The sequence below is a fragment of the Rhineura floridana genome, chromosome 12, assembly GCF_030035675.1.
Source record: "Rhineura floridana isolate rRhiFlo1 chromosome 12, rRhiFlo1.hap2, whole genome shotgun sequence".
NCBI lineage: Eukaryota > Metazoa > Chordata > Lepidosauria > Squamata > Rhineuridae > Rhineura > Rhineura floridana.
In genome coordinates this window covers 45025205-45043407 of record NC_084491.1, presented here as the reverse complement: position 1 = coordinate 45043407, position 18203 = coordinate 45025205, and the positions used below count along the sequence as shown (strand labels likewise).

At 47.0% G+C, this 18203-nt stretch overlaps 1 protein-coding gene across 3 annotated transcripts in view; it reads left to right on the top strand.

The window, feature by feature from the left end:
* Window positions 1-467: 467 nt before the first annotated feature.
* The window catches only part of SIK3 (SIK family kinase 3), a 103965-nt gene continuing 86229 nt past the window's right edge, over window positions 468-18203 (top strand). For 2 of the 3 annotated variants that reach the window (XM_061593424.1, XM_061593423.1), the window contains exon 1: window positions 468-800. In XM_061593424.1, coding sequence (XP_061449408.1) covers window positions 588-800 — 213 coding nt within the window. In that variant the 5' untranslated portion in view covers window positions 468-587. The remainder of the gene's footprint in view (window positions 801-18203) is intronic. The other variant, XM_061593422.1, reaches the window with a different exon arrangement.

The window sequence follows — 18203 nt, the reverse complement described above, 5'->3', positions numbered from 1 at the left end:
AGCAAGAGCCGCGCTAGCCATGGCCAGGCAGAAGGCGCTCGTGCGACGGGCCCCGCGGGACAGCCACCCAGCCGCCGACCGGGCCGAAGGGGCAGCGAGGCCGAACCTGGGCGAAGATGCCCGGCGTTCCCTCTTAGGGGCGAAGGCTGCCGGGCCTGGGGCACCAGTCTGTGCCCCGTGGGGCTCCAGAGTAGGCGCGAGGCGGACAGGGCTGGGATCTCCCCCCTCTCGTTCTCCGTCGGCGCCTCTGGGGCTCCATGACTGGCGGGGGGGACGAGCCGCGGCCCCGATGGCCCGACCCAGCCGCTCTCCGGAGGCACCGCCGGCCACAGTCGGGCGGTTTGTCCCTCCGCGCTCCCCGTACGACGTCCCGCTCTCTCTCCCGCCCCCGGCCAATGGTGGCGCCGCCCGAGCGCGCTGACGTCCTTCTCGCGTCAGAGCCGCCGCTGTTGCGCTCGCGGGCCCCTCCTCCTCCGCCGGTTGCCATGGCGGCGGCGGCGGTCCCGCCCCCGTGCGGATGAGCTCACGCGGTGCCGCAGCCCCGGGAGGGGGAGGAGGGGGAGGGGCGGCTGCTCCCCCACAACAAGATGGCGGCGGCGGCTGCAGCGTCCGGTGGCGGCGGCACGGGGGCTCCGTCCCTCCCGGCGCCCGGCCCCCGCCTGCCTCCCTCGGCCCCGCCGCCCTCCGCGGCCCGGCCTCCGGGCCCCGCGCGCATCGGCTACTACGAGATCGAGCGCACCATCGGCAAGGGCAACTTCGCCGTCGTCAAGCTGGCCACGCACCTCGTCACGCGCGTCAAGGTGAGGGGGGGAAGAGGGGGAGGAGGGGCGCCCCCTCCCGCGCCCGACCGGCCAGCGAGCGAGCGAGAGCGAGCAAGCGGCCGCCTGACAGCTCCGTCCGTTCTCCCAGGCTGGAGCGCGCCGGCGCCTCACCTCCTGCTGCTGCTCCGGGCCCGGCGGCGGCGCAGCGGTAGCAGCAGCAGTAGCGGGCGAGAGGCAAGGTCTCCTCCTGCCCGCCGAGTCCTGCCCGCTCCTGGCAGCCAGTCCTCCCGCCCCGCTCCGTGCCCGCCGTGGGCGGCTGCTGGTCCTTTTTGTCGCGGGGCTCGCCTCCCTCCCGGCCGGCCCGCGGGTTCCTTGGCTGCGCGGCCCCTCGCCGCGCTCCCGGAGCTCCGGCCTTAGCCTGCGGCTCCTTGTTTTCTGTCTCGCTGACATGGCCCATCCGAAAGGGGCACTTCAGGCCTCCATCTGCGCTCAGGGTGCGCTGGGCGAAGGGAAAACTCTGCCTGTGTCTGCGGGGAGGAGAAGAGGGGCCGAAGGACTCCGGAGCCAGCATCGCTCAGAGGACAGTGGGGGGTGGGGGCGTTGCTAGGGGTGCGTGGAGGGGTTTTTTAGACCTTTCCATCTTATCTTTTGGGCAACTGCTTCATGATCTTGACTTCCAAAATAATTAGAATACTGTTCAGAAGCTTTGTTTAGGCTTTCACTTTATTTAAATTTTAGTATAAAGGACACAGCACAAGAGGGATTGGAGTGCTTCTGTGTTGGGAAGACCAAGGGCTGTGAGCATTGCCACTTCTCTGAGTTCTGGCATCTGTTGGCAGATGTTGATTGGCGCCTTTCTCTGCAGGCCATTTGTTTCATAGGCTTTTGGTCCATTAGCTACCATTCTGTACCTGCCGGGTTTGATGATGACTCTGTCGTGGTGTAATCCCCCTTCTACTGGTTTGAGATTTACTTTGGTGTTTCTGTTCTTTGAGGTGTGATATTCTGAAACTGTGTCTACATTATTCTGTTCATCATGTGACAAGAATCCGAGCCAATGGATACATCTGTTTGTGGCAGGAAAGGTCTAGTTTGGTGGCAGCAGCCCTGGAATCTTACACCTTCCCTTGCAGCATGAAGCCAGACTTCTGGCAGGAGTCACCTCAAGCTTTTTGCCCTGTAAGCACCTTCTGAGTAGTCAGTCACCGTTCAACTTGTGGAAAGGTGTGGTCTGGATTGTGTTAGTTCATCTGTGGTGACTGGTGGGAGGTGGGCAGGGACACTAGCTGATCGGGTGGTGCTTTAAAACTCTGGGTCTGAAGGGAGAAAGGAATATAGTTCTGAGGGAAGAAGGCAAATGGATGAGAACACTATTGGGAGACTACATATTTGGCCCACTATCCATGTAATTTTGGTTCTGTATCACTAAGTATTGTTGCTATGAAGGGTTACTGTGCTCATTTTTTGCATGCATGAAACTTCTAACTGAATTGTCACAGATTGTACTTCTTGAGTTTCATTGCCTTTTAATTCTTACATTTCCCCCCTTTACATCCATATTTGTGTATATATACCTGCCGACTGAGGACTACAGTTCATGCATTTGATGAAGTGGACTCTAGCCCATGAAATCCTAGACCACAACAAATTAGTCATTCTTCAAGGTGCCACCTTGAACTAACCCTACAGAGCAGGTCAGTGGATCCATACACAGGAACTACTTCTATCTCTGAACATGTACCTGAATGTTTTTGGGTAGCTTCTTGGCTGCTGGGCCTCTTGGACAGATGATGTGCATTCTGAACAGCCGTTTGGGCAACAAAGAGTATGTGACAGAAGTAGAAGCAGTCTTGTGTTGATCTAATGTTGCTGATCTGTGGATCTGACTCACTAACCAATGTATGTGTCACAAGGAATTCTTTTAGTATTGGAATATGTCAGGTGAGAATGCCGTTTCTGTTCCCTGCTGTTCTTGTTTTTTTCCTGGTCCTCATCCACTGTTAATCTGGTGCCGGGGCAGCGATGCAGCGCTGTGCAGAAGAGCGTCCAGGTTAGCTCCCTTATTTGTGTTGACATTTTGTTTCTGCCTTGTACAGAAGGCAGGCAGAGCAGTAGCTTTGGGATTGTGAGTTTCTGTCGTACTTAGCATGCTGCACCAGAGGTGGCCCACAGCTGCTGGTGCTACAGTTCAGCTCTTGCAGAGGTTAACTGCTGTTTTCTCCCTAATGAGGATGGGGAACATGTGGCTCTCCAGATGTTGCTGGACTGCAACTCCCATCATCTCTGACCGTTGGCCATGCTGGTTGAGGCTGATGGGAGCATCTGGAGGGTCTTGGGTTCCCATCTCTGCTCTAAGAAGCTCGCTGGATCTATCCATTATTAGCAAATCCGTCTTTTAAAAGGCCAACTCAGGCAGAATTACTGAGCTTGATTGATGTTGAAGGCGGTGAAATATCAGGGCAAGGTGGATGACTGAAGGCTGTGTTAATGAATAACGGGAGCTTCAGACAGGAACTATATTTTTTTCTTCCTACAATTTGAGAGCTTTCCCTGTCACTCTTCTTGTATCCCTTATGATCTGGAACCCATTCCTAAATGTGGAAGCTTGACTGAGGAGCCCCTGGGTTGTGTCCAGACTTGCCACTTTGCAAATGCAAGGGCTCCTTCCATTTGCAGAAAGCACCAGGACCCAGCAGAAGCACCCTCCTAGGAAGTGGGGGGAGGCGGCGGCGGCTTCTGTTTTCCCTTGCCCCCAGCCCTACTTCCTGTGCTGTTCTGGAATCCTCTGGAGCAGGTTTACAGGGGCTGCATGAGAAAGAAAGGATTGAAATTGCCACTCCATCCCCTTACTCCAGCACAATCAGGACTCTGCTTATTACAAGTCTGGATACAGCCCACTGCATCTTACACCAGAAACCTCCAATTAAAGTCTCCCCCCCCAGTTTATTTTATTTATTTACATGTATTTATCTTAAAATATTTCTATCCCGCCCTTCTACCCTATAATAGGGCACTCAGGGCGGCTTACAAAAATAAAATCAAACATGTACATAATAAAATTGTAAACAGTAAAATCACAAAAACATTAAAATACAATTAAATACATAAAATACTATACACACACACATATATACATATATATAGGGAGTGGTAGTAAAGGGACTACAAAGGTAAAATTTAACATAGACGGCATAAAATCAGTGTCAGGCTCTACCCTCAGTCCCTCCCAAAGGCTCTCCGGAACAAGATCGTTTTCAGAAGTCTCTGGAAAACCAACAGGGAGGGAGCAGAGCGGACTTCTTAGGGTAGGGTATTCCAAAGCCTGGAGGCCACCGCTGAAAAAGCTCTCTCCCGCGTGCCTGTCAGTCTAACTTCTTTTATTCCAGGCACACAGAGGAGACCAGAGGCAGATGATCTTAAATCCCGGCAGGTACATATGGACATAAGTGGTCCCTCAGGTATATTGATCCAAGGCCCTTTAGGGCTTTAAAGGTCAGAACCAGCACTTTGAATTGGACCCGGAAACAAATTGGGAGCAACAGAAATGGTTGTCTTCAGAGTGAGTCTTAATTGTACAATGACTCTCTCATGGCTTCTTGGATCAAGGAGGATTTGCGTGAATCCAAAATGCTTCTTGAACCTGTTGATTCACTTCTGCCAGTGGGTGGAGAGGAGCTGTTGCTCCTTGGAAGGAGAGTGTTTGAGCAGCTTGCATTCTGAGAATATTCAGCTTGACCTAAGTTTGCAATTCAGTCAAGAGTTCAAAGTGAATTCCTGAAAGCAGAAAGCATGTGGGGGTGAGGGTTGGGCACAGGTAGAGAAGAATGTAGACTTGGTTGAGGGGGCAGAGGATCTTTGTGCCTCTCAAAACCTTTTCCTCTAAAGGTTCTCTAAGCCTCTCTCTCTTTTTTGTCTCTGGCAAGCAGAGTGCATGACCAGTAGAAGTCTGTTTATGCATGGTCTCTCCAGTCCTTGTGCTTTTCTGTGGTCTCTATTGGACGTGGCCACTGCAGTGATTCAGAGATGGCTGGCTGGCTGCAAACAAGCTTAGAAACAAATGTGCAATTGTTTACAAAGTCCACCAGAAAGCCTGAAGTGTTCAGCAAAGGACTAGTACTGAAGCGGTTAAGTGTGGGGAAATCTCCCCCCTTTGGAAAGCTGGCCAGTATTTTTTAGTTAACAGGCATATCCTATCTGGGGCTTGGCTTCACTTTTAACACGTAGAGACAGATGGAGCCGTGGGGAAATCTCAAAATGTTGCACTTATTTTTTGTGATAGGAATTGTGAAGCAGAGGATCAATGGAGGTTGTCTGTCCCTCCTCTGTCTGCTTTTGGTAAAGCTACAGATACCAGAGTTGTGTTTTTTGTAGATGTAACCCAGTGATATTGGCAAAGCGACTGCCCAAAGCATAGAGGAACGTGCTTCTGTTTTCTGACTCCGCAGGATCATTTTAGAGGAGGAAAGTAAGTGAAAGCAGGCATCATATTGGACCAACAACTTTCAAGCTTCACAGAACTTGTCAGCTGTATTTAAACTCCTGGGAATCTCAGGGACTTGATTCATTCAAAACTTAAGTTCTTGCTAGTTACAGAGATGACTTGTAAGTTTCCAAGGAGCCCTGCTTCAGTCTTCTTGTCTGAGGAACTTATTTGGGCCTCAGACTAGCAAGCTTACTTTTGTGGGCAAGGCCACAAGGTGGTGTTTGTTCGTTAGCTCTTTTGAAGTAGGCTTGAACCCTTCCACTAAAATGTGATGATAGTCCATTTACCTACTGGGTTCTTGCTAACCTAGAAAATTTGTTTGCTGAATCTCACAGTGATGGGGCATTGTGGCATGGGATGTTATTGCTCTGAAAAATGCAGGCTGTGTTTTATTGGATACAATGTGCAAAGGCTACTGTTTGTGAAACAAAAGTGAGGGAGGTGTATGTGTGTATGCAAGGCTGAGTTTTGAGGAACTGATTTTCAATCCTGTTAACATGGCAAGGATGCTGCTGTTAGCCAGACAGGAACCCAACTTGCCTCTCTGGCGGTATTAACAGGACACCTGCAGGATATCTTACTGTGTTCCTCCATTTCTGTTTCCTGTGCCCTTTCACCTTGTTCCTCTAACATTCTGATGTTGCACAAGGAGGAGGAAAAATGCTTTATGACCTCTCTACCAGGCTGTTGTGTAGCGGCCTTGTTGAATTACTGACAGCAGAACTCCCTGCGCTCCCAACCTGGTGGTATGTCTGCAGGCAGAGAGGGGTTTATGAAATTGGCCCATTACTGGGCTGCGTAGTGTATGTGTGGTGTCTGTTGTGAAACTGTGGCAACGCTCAAGCTCTTATCTGTTGATTTATTCTGGCAGAGGTTGCTTGTCAGTGATCTTCTGATTCTCTCCCACAAGATTCTGCTGTACATGCCTTTGCGTATGCAATAGTATTCTGTGCAGCAGTAGCTACTGCATTTTACAGATGTGCAAGTGCCCAATAATGCTGCAGTCCTTCCATCCTGTGTTCTTGGGAAGGCCAGGGAGACTTTGGCTGACGTACATACTCAAACTGTCTCTGTAGTTTAATTCTTGGTTTCCATGGTTTCTCCTTCTAGAAGCTCAACTTGCAAGGGCTAACTACCATGCCATATGCTGTGGGCAACCCTGGCAAGACTAAGGTGAAAGTGTTATTGATTGTGCAGTCTTTTCCTCACACACCATCCAAACTTATGCCTTATAAATCTGAGATGTTGACGGTATGTTATCTGAATCTCTGCCCCCATTTTAATTTAAGCTGTTTTGTAATCGAAAGCTGAAAGCGACTTTAACTTGCCAGGAGCTGCCATCCAGGGGCATTTCCACCAGCCCCAATATTGCACTTCCTCTCCCAGGCTGGTTCACAGGTCACCCATAGGTTAACCAGGAAAGTGAAACTGCTTGTTTTTTTTGTTTTTTTGTTTTGGTGATTTTTCACATTTGGTGGCTACTGACAAATATGGTTTCCTGGCTGATCCAATTTATTTATTTATATTTATATCCCGCCTTTCCTCCCAGCAGGAGCCCAGGGTGGCAAACAAAAACACTAAAAACACTTAAAAACATCATAAAAAGATTTTTAAAAAAGCTTTGAAGACATCTTTAAAAAAAGGTTAAAAAATATTAAAAAGCAATTCCAACACAGATGCAGACTGGGATAAAGTCTCAAAAAGCTTGTTGAAAGAGGAAGGTCTTCTGATGCTTAGGCAAAGGCTGTTGAACAGTAACCACTGTTTTGTCTGTCTGCCGAGTGCTCTGTAGTCATCCCAGGGAAATGTACTGCCATATAAAACTGAGGCATGCTATCTGATGAATTGGGGATAAGCTTCTGTTCTTTAGGGAGTGTGCAGGACGCCTTGTATGGCAGTGGGGAAGAAGGAGCAGTGGTTGGGAACAGTTGCTGTCTATGACTTGCCTGGATGCCAAAAATGAGAAGGTGGGCTTCAGGCAGTTTTTCTTCCCTCAACTGTTCTGCTGCTGCTTGTGCATAGACCTCACTCTGCTGTGCAGGGCATGGCTACTAGGAGGTTTATGCCTCCTGATTGTGTCACAGTGCTAGTTTTTGCCTGTGCTCCCTTTTGGGTTCAGACCTTCACTTGCAGCGCAAAGGGACTATGCCTCCCACTTCCCTATTTGCCCCTCCCCTCTATCAATATTGAGTCTTGTGAAATATGTCTGACATCTGTTGGAAAGACACCTTCTCTAGCAGAGCTCCTGGGGCTTGTGGTTTATCAGAGAAGTCTGATATGTTTGCAGTTGAAAGGATGTGGAAAGAAGGCAGAGCTGTTGCCAGCGTATTCACTCTGTGATTCCCTGAACACTCCTTAGAGGCAGAAGAATGCATTAATAGCCAAAATGTATTTAACTATGCTACTGAGGCTCTAAACAACTCTTAACTTCTAAAAGTATTTTTGTGTAGTCAGCAAAAGAAATGTTCAGCACATCCAGCTCTGCTCTCTCGACAGGTGGTGGTTGCGTGTGTCAAAACAGCTCCATTTGTGAGACCTGAAAAGATGAAAAAGTGTGTATGTGGGGGTAAGCTCCAGTGCTGACCAAATCCGCCTCAAAGAAAAGGCCTCCTTATGGTCAATTCTGAGGGTACAAGAGCAGGACTTTGGGCTTTCCTCAGGCTCCTCTCGGATGGTACTGGAGAGCTGTCCGCAAGGTTGAGATTTAAGGTGGATCAAATCTTGCGTTTGAACTGCTTAGGGTTTCTTTATGTTATCCAGTGTCAAAGACACATAGTGAACCATTTGCTTGGCATGCCAGGCAACTCTGCTTCTGTTAACTTCATAGACAAATAACATTTGCCGATGTCTTTTTCTCTCTCCCTTTTCCTGATGGTTGTGCTACAGCTTCTTTTCCCACAGCAGTGTCAGGATATGGGGATTAAGGTTGGCAGACCAGCTTTGTGAATAGTGTGTCCTGTATCGTATTCCTTTAGGAACAGAAAATGATAATTGGGCAAACGGCATGTACATTCTTATGTGCATGTCTTGATCACACAGGAATTCTTATGTTGGGTGGCAGGCATAGATGAAGCCAGAAGCCTGCATGCAGTGTGGGTAAGCCATCACCAGGAAACTAAATGTCCTGATTTTTAAGTCACTGTTGGAAACCACTGGAAACCAGGTCACTCCTGGGAGGAAATGGCTCTAAGAAACAAATAGAATCAGTGGCTTGTGATCGCATTTCTTGTCAGGTGGGGGCAAGAGAAGCGGCTCCATGCCTTTAATGCCCTTCTCTCTCCCTCCCCCCACTGCACTAGCTGATGACTGGCATGAAAATGACGAAGTTCTCAACATTTGTGTTACCTGTGGTGAAACTTTGGTCAGATCTATATTCTGCGAGTCACTTGGTGTTTTTTTAAGGATCAACCCTGAAGATCTCTGCACATGAATCCACAATATTATAATGTCTCCTTTGCAAATTGGAGCCTTGTTCACTATTTATTTCTCTATATTAAAATATTTATAATCCTCTTTTCTGGAAAAAACCTATCCCAAATGGCTTGCAAACAATGAACTAAGTGTATATAAAAAAATTACCAAACCCAATAATAACACAGATTCACAAAGTTAAAAACAAACTCAGAAACTCCAATGACATAATAAAATTCCAGCCTACATTCATCAAATGGGAGAAGAAAAAGTTGGTTAGCAAAGGCCAATCAAAACAAATGAGTCGTCTGAGGCTTTCCAGAAAGCCTGAAGGGATAGTTGCCTGCTGCAACTCTATGGCAAAGGTCCTTGGAGAAGCCCCAAATATTGGTGGTGCCTGTGATGCGTCCTTCCCTGGCTCTCCCTGTCAGGTTCCTACCTGCTCGTGGTTACTGCCTGTCTCTAGGCACCACCAGGGACTCCACCAGTCCGGACCGCTCTCTCTTATGATTTCTCTCCCCGCTCTAGCACAGATCTCAACAGATCCCCCTGCTAGGCAACCACCAGTAACGTCCCAATACTAGTATTCCCAGAGACTCTGAATACTGGTATTGTTATTCTCTTCACCGCTGCCACCATTTGTTACAGTTCCCCTTCAGCCTTGGTCATTACCTTACCCTCCCTTCTGGTCTGTGAAACCCCAGCCAAGGATCAGGCCTTTGGTAAACCAAATTAAGTATTTATTACAGATAACAAAGCTAACAAGATTAACAAGATTTCTTCTTAAGGCACATAAGCATATGGTTTTACTCAATACTAATCCGAACTCCACCTCCCTCCTGGTAAACAACTCTCTAAACCCCACCAAGCCATCCACTCTTTCTCTTCTCCCCCCAGATTCCACAATTCACCACCTCACATTCCCCCAGATTTACCTGTCATCCTTTCATTTATACTGTCAGCCATTTTAAACATTCAGCCAATCATCAAGCATTCTATTGCCCATTCACTCCCCCTCCTCTTTCACTACTTACCATGTATACTCTAAACAACCAGCACTTACCATATATACACTAATATATAGGAACATCACAGTGCCGCCTTTTCAGTATGCGTTGGGGATTTCTACATGGAGGTTAGTCACCACTTCTAAAGATGATTAAGGACTGAGAGTTATTCTGAAACAATTCTTTTGGTGTGTGTCTTGGGTAACAGAGAGTCTGTTGAGCTACAGAATCTCTCTTTGTGCAACCAAGAATTCTTCATTTACTGGCCACTCTTGTGCCACTCTTAACAGACTGTAGCTCAGCCTTTTTTATTAATGCGCCTGATGTGATGTGAATTGCATCACTGGTGTTCTAACCTTCCTGATATTGCTTGGCCTGGGGGCACTGTATGGCGCACTACCTTTTCCGAATCTACAAAAGTTTCTTTGGTGATTGTCTCTTTAATTGTTTATTCAAATGGTTGTATGTCATCTTACTCCCATGAATGGCATTCAGGATGGCCACTGACAAGGCGCTGCAGCAAAACTGAAACAACTGCAAAGTAAAAACAGTGCTAATGTTACAGATAAAACAAATTGCTACAAATTAAGAAAGTTCCTAAATACTTCCTTGCTTTGACTTTCCTCTCTGCCCTGGTGGGGATGTTGGCCAATGGCTCCTGTGGGAGGTGGGTGGCAGTACCATTTTTTGTGTGTTGTGGCAGAGGGAGCTCATTGTTTCTGGATTGATTACATTTTTTGTCAGTTTCGTCACATGGTTTTATCTTATCCCGAAACTGTTTGAAAGCTGTAAATATTAAATGTTAGTCTTTTTGTGCACCCAAAAGTGGAGTGCCGGCTATGGATACTAACTTTCCCCTTAAACAGTAATGGTATTATGTGACTTTTACTTGGTCCCAGTAAAAGAAAATTCTTGAAGACATTTCCAGCTACTTTCTTGAATACCACAGAACTCTTCCTTTGCTCAATGTTAAATCATAGGAGGCAGGGAGAGGTAAATCTAATAAATATTTTTTTTTTAAAGAGTGCAAGCAAAGCCCCATCTGCAGCATGCCAGGTGTAAGAGGGTGATTCAGGATCCTTCTTGTGCTGGTGCTAAATCTTGAAGACTACATTGAAGCATAGAAGGCCTGGTAGTCTCCCTTTGAGTTGAGTAAATAAAGAATAGCTACTAACCAGATTCCTCCAAGAAAGTGTAGCATTTAACTCTGTTTTTGAGTGACTCTGTCAGATCTGGAGTACCTGTTAATTCCCACAAGTGGGACCTGCAACAAAAGGTTGCAGTGTGTCCTTTCTGTGTAACAGAAGGGAACGTGACTGCTCCCTCTTCCGAATCCAACTGTTGCAGTGCTTTCCTGCCCACCATGCATCAGAATCTCCCTCTTAGAATCTGGGGGCAAACAGGGCTTGTGTTTATGGGAATGAGCCTGCAGTAGCACATTGGATGCAAACCTGACCTAGTGACCTTCCTCTGCTTTGGAAGTTCTCATTTGTCAGTTTTGGTGAACGGTGATGTTCCAGTCTGACATCACAGGAGGGAAGGTGGGGTGTTGTTCACATGCTTGAGCTGGCATGGAGTTCATTGCCAGCCAAGGCAGGCCTGGACATTTACATCTGCCTTGTGTTTTGCTTAGCTGTGTGTTGCTATGAGTAAAGTGTGTGGAGGAGGGACTTATAAACTAGCTTGGGGGGGAATCTCTATTGAGGTTACAAATTCCTTAAAACTGGGCCCCATGATGAGAAAGGGTGGTTTTATAAATGTGGATTGTGACTTCCCCAGCTGTGAGACAACATAGGTGTGCTGGAGATAAGATGAAATCTGCATAACATGAATTTTCTCTGAGCCAGTGAGATGAAGTAGTCATCATAATGACAACAGTGTGCACAGAGGACCACTCCAGCTTTCAAAAATCCTGCCCAGAAGATCTCTATGCTTCAGTCATATAAATCTATAGAGCCAACATAATTATGCTGAGTTTGTAAATAGCCTGCCAGCACTTGAAAACTTACATCTCTGACACTGATAGAGGCAAAGGCAGGCAAGTAGCTTGTTTGCTGCTAATACCTTACTTACCTTGGGACAGGTTGACTAACCTCAGCTTTGCAGGTGAATGGAAGATTTTTAAGAGACAGAATGGAGCTATCAATGATAAGACAGATGCAGGATTCCTAACATCATGCTCATGAAGGGGGTGGTACTTAACATTTCTCCATCAGATCTGCTCTGCAAATTGTCTCCTTTTCCTGTTGTTCCAACTCTTCTGCAGCCAGGCTTCAAGATTTGAATAGTTAAGCTGCTTTTTCCTGCTTGGGCTCTCGCTTCCAAATGGAGTCCCTTTCAACACCCATGAGTTTGGTAACAGGTGTTTTTGACAAGATAACATGTAGTTCTTTTCCCAGAATGACTGCTAAAACCAAGGACTGTCTTTTGGCATGGCATGAGGAAGGACAGTAGCTGCCTTCTGGGTACAGTTGGGTTGGCGATTGACCATTCACACTTCCTTCCAGTGCCACTCTTATTTAGGCTTCCCTCTTGGTGAGACCTCTTTCACTGAGGGTCAGTCATGTTGCAGCTGATTCAGCAGCTTGAGCTGACTCTGCTGTGGAAGTTCACCACGATATGGGTAGATCAGGCTGAGCAACAGTGAATCTCCTTCCATAAGAATGCTTACAGCTTGATCACTAAAATGAAAAATAAATGTCAGAATTGGTAGGGTTAACAGAATAGGATGGATGTGGCGCTGCTTTGTAAGCTCTGGGGAAGGGGTATAGCTCAGTGGTTGAGCATCTGCTTTGCGTGCAGGAGGTCCCAGATTCAGTCTCCAAAATCTCCAGGTGGGGGGTGGAAGAGACCCCTACCTGAGAACCTGGAGAGTTATTGCCATTCAGTATAGATAATGCTGAGCTAGATAGGCCAAGGTAAAGTTGACTTGGTAAAGGGAACTTCCTATGTTCCATTTTAAGAGAAGGGAAGCATTTGTGTGCTACTTCTGGACAGTAAATATTTCCCCACTTGACAGACATCTTCTTCATCTTCTAGTACTCTGACAGTGTATGGCCCACAGTTTGTACTTCTAACCAGTCTACTCAGAATTCTTATTGAATTCAGTGGGGCCTACTCTCAAGTAAGTGAGGTTAGGACTGCAGCCTAGGTATCCCAAGAAACTCCATTTAACTGCAGTAATTTATTGTTTAAATCTCAGTTTAAAACTGGCCCTGATTCACTGATGACATGAGTATCAAGCCAGAACTCTGTAGTCCTGAAACATCTGCTGGCATGCAGGCCACAGAGGTCCTGGTATTTTGCTCCGTGCACTAGCATTTATGGATGCCGTTTCAATGGTGGCTTTTCTTTTCAGTTTGTATCCTTTTGCCTGGCATAGATGCTTTCTTTTTGGAATAATAAAAAAAAATGGCTGCTTAAGGTAATGGTGTTTGGTTGTCCGTGGCTGTGATCACTTTGGTTTGCTCAAGGAAGGTGTGGTTGTGCACACAGTGGGATTTTGAATAAGATTCCTTTGGAGGCTCTGTTTTTCAAAGTGGATTTTGCAGTTCTCTGGATTTCTTCTTTTTTATTTTGGCATAGTGCCAGTCTGCAGAATCATTTGGTCCACCTTCAATATGCCTCTTTGAACCTGGATCTGTTACACCAGACATGAGGAACCTGTGGCCCTCCAGATGTTGTTGGACTGCAACTCTCAATCATCCCTGACCATTAGCTATAGGAATGGTGGAAGTTGTAGTCCAACAACATCTGGAGGGCCACAGGTTCCTCATCCCTGTCCTGCATCATCCATACATTTTGACCTTGTTTTCTGATATCAGTTGTATCCAGTGTTAGTCATACTCAGAGCAGACCCATTGAAATTAATGAACATGGCTAACTTAGGCCCACTAATTTCATTCTGAGTAGAATACAGTTGCTTGAATTTCCCACCTCTGGTAGTATAATTTCCCCCCCCTTTCCAAATCTGAAAGTGGAAGTTAAAAAAATGTTAACATTTTAACAGTGAGCAGTTATTTGTCAACATTGAAACAAACTAAATGGGGTGGCAGCAGAACCTGGGGAATGCTAAACCCTTCTACCTGCACATTCTCCCCCAACTATGTTTCTCCTAGTGGGGGTTACTTACAGCTTTGGAGCCCCATCACAAGAAAAATGGCTGGCAAGTGGCTTTGGGTTGGGGAGAGTGCAGGCAAACGCTTTGAGAACCCTCCTTCCCAATGTACTCTGAATTATCCACTGGGAAGAGTCCCTCCAGACTGTCAGTGTTTTGCAGGAGGGGCTCAGGTGCACACTGAGAAATACAGGCTTTTAAAAGTGGTTTAAAGTCCTCTGTTCAAGTGTAACACATCCACTTTAAAAAAAGACAGGCATTTTGTGGTTCAGAAAGTGATGGGAAAGTGCACTGAAAAGTGTGGAATGAACTAATGATCAATGGGAAGATGCAAGCAAATTAGGATGAAACCAAACTGGAACGAATACGCAGTAAAACAAGATATGATCAAGCCTTTGTGTAAGCACATTGGGATGAATGCTCAATAAATCGGTCCATCTAGAGAAGTCCTTGGTGGCCTCCTTTTTCATGTCAGCCTGGTCTGCTGCCCCGCATTTAGCTTGGCCCGAAGTGATTTTGCCGAAGAGAAACTGTCTCCTTCCACGAAACTCTTCAATGCCTATTAACCAAAGTTTTTTCCAATAGGTATATTTGCAACCTTAAAAAAAAAAAACACAGACCAAAACAACAACACAAAACTCTGACTGGTTTGCAATTCTGATAGCGTCTTCTGAATAAGTTGAGAGTATAGAAAAGTGCTGGAGCAGTGGAGAGTGCCAGCAATCCAGAACAAACGCCAGCAAGGCAGGAAATCTGTGGGGAAAGTAAAGTAAATGTGTTGCAGTTTTTGCCATGGCAACGAGCAATACCCTGTTACTCTTTGAGGGAGAAGAGAGGAAAACAAAGCAGGTCAGGCGCATGGAGGCCAAGGAGAAGGACTTGCCGTCACTTTGAAGCCGCACTGGCAAGCAGGGACCTGTGACCCTCCTGCAAGAAGAGAGTTGCCTCTTCTGGCTTAAGAGCAGTGTGGAAAGATGATGCAGGTCAGGAGGTGGGTTACCAAACATCCAGAGCGACATTGGACCTGTAGGGTGTGGAGGGTTAGGAGGCTGTTGTATCCTAATGAATGACACAAATGCTGCATGAACTTTCCATCACCTCCGAGTGGCACTTGTCTGGGATCCAGAGACTGAAGCTGCTGCAGCGTTTCACATCGTTGTTCATGCGACAGAAATCACAGGACCGAAGAGCCATTGCTAAGCGTTAAGCATTTGAAAACTCCCCTTGGCTTCTGCAGTGCTTCAGATACTTTTGTGTTGTGTCTATTCACATATTTGTATGTTTGCATGGAGCTACAGCTGCTGCAAACATTAGTGGGACTTTCGGCTGTCCTGGTGCTGCCTCTGTGCCGACCCCAAGATCCTTTTCTGCATTTGCCTAGCCTGCAGTTGGTGACAAAAGTACAAAGCTGGAGGCCGTGAGGCAGCTTGTAACTCTCAAAGCATGCCCCAAGCCTTTGCAGAGTGTTGTGTGGCCATCTTTCCTGAAGAGATCTCTTCATCTGCCCAGGTTTGATGCCGATCCCTCACCGTGGGGCTTGATGCTGTATAGAGACATCATTCTTGGCATATGAGCACTCTTGAGGTCCAAACAAGGTGCTCCAGTTGGTTGCAGTTCAGAAAGGGGGCAGCTCTGTAAATGCTTAGGCCAAAGGTGGAATCTGATACAGCAGTGGCTGAGCTGCGGCTACTGCCCAGGCTTCATGGAACAAAAGTGGAGCGTGCTGGAACAGATCCACAGGGAGGCTTCCCGGAAGCTTAGATAGGCTTATGTTCTGAAATGGATACTGTTGTAGTTCAGGAATAACAACCACTCCATGGGATTAAGAGGCCCAGGAGAGCTGCTTGGAGCTGAAGAACAAAGCAAAGCGAGTGTTCATCTCGCCCCTCCTTTTTTTCTTAATAAAGACTCTTCGGCTGCATCTAAAGAGAGACGAACTCTACAGTAGGTTGTAGCTGGTCATCTGTACACACGGCCCCTAGGCTGACCTTGAAAACAAAGCTACAGGGTTTACTAGCCGGCTTGCCCTCACATACGTGTGTGGGCAGCCTTCTTGAAACTAGAACGAATGTTTTTAATTCTTCAGTGATGAGAATTGCTTCTAAGCAAGTCACTACAAGCTTGGCTTGCACCTCAAGCATCCCTGAAAGATGGATCCACAGTTGATTGGAAGAAGCTATTCTAAAAGCCCACCAGTGGTTCCTCATCCTGCTGGAGGGAGTTTTTGAGTGGAATGCCGCAGGCCTCTGTCCTGGGCATGGCACTCTTCCAACATTTTTATTAATGGCTTTGATAGAAAAGTTGAGGAACTCATACTAGTTCTTCAGTTTTGTGGAAAACCCAAAACTAGAAGGCTTAGATATAACTCACACCTTGGTATGATAAGAATAAAATTTAGAATTGCCGTGATAAAATAGAAAACTGGGCTGAAACAGAATGAAACTCAGTAGAGAAGACTGCCAAGTTCTGAATTTAGGCAAATACAAAATAAAATGCACAGGTGTAGAATGGGTTACCTGCCACGTGAAAAGGTCCTTGGGATTGTAGTTTGACTGCAAGTTGAACGTGAGTCGTGTGATATGGCTGCAAGAAAAGCTAATGTGACTTTTAGGTGGTGTTAATAAAACCCTAATTTCCAAGTTGCAGGAAGCAATAGTTCTACTTCTGCCTTACTCCAACCTCATCTAGAGTAGTGTGTCCATTTCTGGGCCACCCTTCAAGAAGAATATAGATGAATCTCCCTTTGTTTGCTGACATTTTATGGATCTTGTATTGAGTATGAACTGAATGGTCAGATAATATCATTTGCCTTTTTGCTTTGTCTAAGTAGCCTTGGGCTTCCTTTTTGCAGGAAAAAGTGGGCATAAATATTTGGGGGTGGGGAAAGGTTTATGGCACTGTGTGTTTAGCCTGAAATTGTGGTGGGACAGACATAATAGCTTTCTGTCATATGAAAGGAAGAGGCCAAAGAGCCATTCTCTGATTCTCCTCCCCCCCCCCTCCTGGGCAGAAGTGGATGTAATGGGCTGAAACTGCAGGGGGGTAGATTTCAGTTAAACATTTGGGGAAACTGCTGGATGGTAAGACCAGTTGGACAGTGGCCCTGAGCATGGAGGGGGGGGACTCTGGCTCACGGAAGGTTTCCAAGCAAAGGCTGCCGGGCTGCCATCTGCTGCTTATGCTCTAGCTTTGGATTTCTTGCACTGAACAGGAAATCCTTGCCCCCTCCCTGTCTGTGACCTGTGGAACGAAGATTTGACAGCTTTGCTTAAAACCTCGAGTCTTACCTCTGCTGCCAGGCTCCTGCTTTGGCTGAAAGTGGTGTGTGTGTGTGTGTGAAAGCAGTTCTGTTTATAATTGGGCGTGTTGTGGCATCCTGGCCTAAGCCGGCATTGCTCATGGTGGGGTCTGTTCCATCGACCCGGTGGCAACCTTCCTTGCCTGCAGTGGCAGCATCCCATAGCTCCTCTAGGGCAGGTGGCTGCTTTTGCCCTCGTGGTGGTGGCTGGCTGCTGTCCTTGTGTCTTTGGGGTTGGTTTGAGCTCTCCCCTTCCTGTGTGATCTAGTCCTCCTTTCTTAGCAATGGTAGCCACTGTTCCATTCAGGGGAACTGGAAACCCAATAAATGAAAAACAGAATAGTCTCTTCAGCTGCCCTAATGGCCTTTTGGGTTCTCTTACGGTGGATGGTCACATAGTGCTGAGTCTGTTTCTTCTTCTCTTCCTCCCCTCACCTGCCCCCAGCCCCATTTGAGCAATTTCTTGCTTCTCTGCAGGAGTGGTCGTCTCCTTTCCACTGAGTTTGTGAATAGCTGAGACAAACATCTCCAGTCCACTGACCACCTCCAGAATGGCTGCTAACTTGTGTCTGGGTGACATATTGGTTGTCTAGAGGGAAAAAGGAAAAATATGGTGGAGGCCTGTAGCAATGGGTGCGAGCCAGTGTGGCATAGTGGTTAGAGTGTTGGACTACAACCTGGGAGACCAGGGTTCAAATCCCCACACAGCCCTGAAGCTCACTGGGTGACCTTGGGCCAGTCACTGCCTCTCAGCCTCAGAGGGAGGCAATGGTAAACCCCCTCTGAATACCCCTTACCATGAAAACCCTATTTGTAGGGTCGCCATAAATTGGAACTGACTTGAAGGCAGTACATTTACATTTTATTTTACCTGTAGCAATGGAGCTGTTGATGTCTGTTCCACCAGTTGAGGGTAAACAGTGTGTGTGTGTGGGGGGGAGAGACTGCTGGCTTGCTTCATTTAGGCTGTTCTGCTTTAGGGTTGCTTTATAGATCACTGGGCAAGTTCAGTTGAGTAACGACTCTTGGGCAGCTCACAGAGAGACAAACCTGTACCACTTCTGTACCTGCTTGTCTCCTCTTAACAGCTGAACTGGATGCAAATGTGTTTCCACAGCAACACACC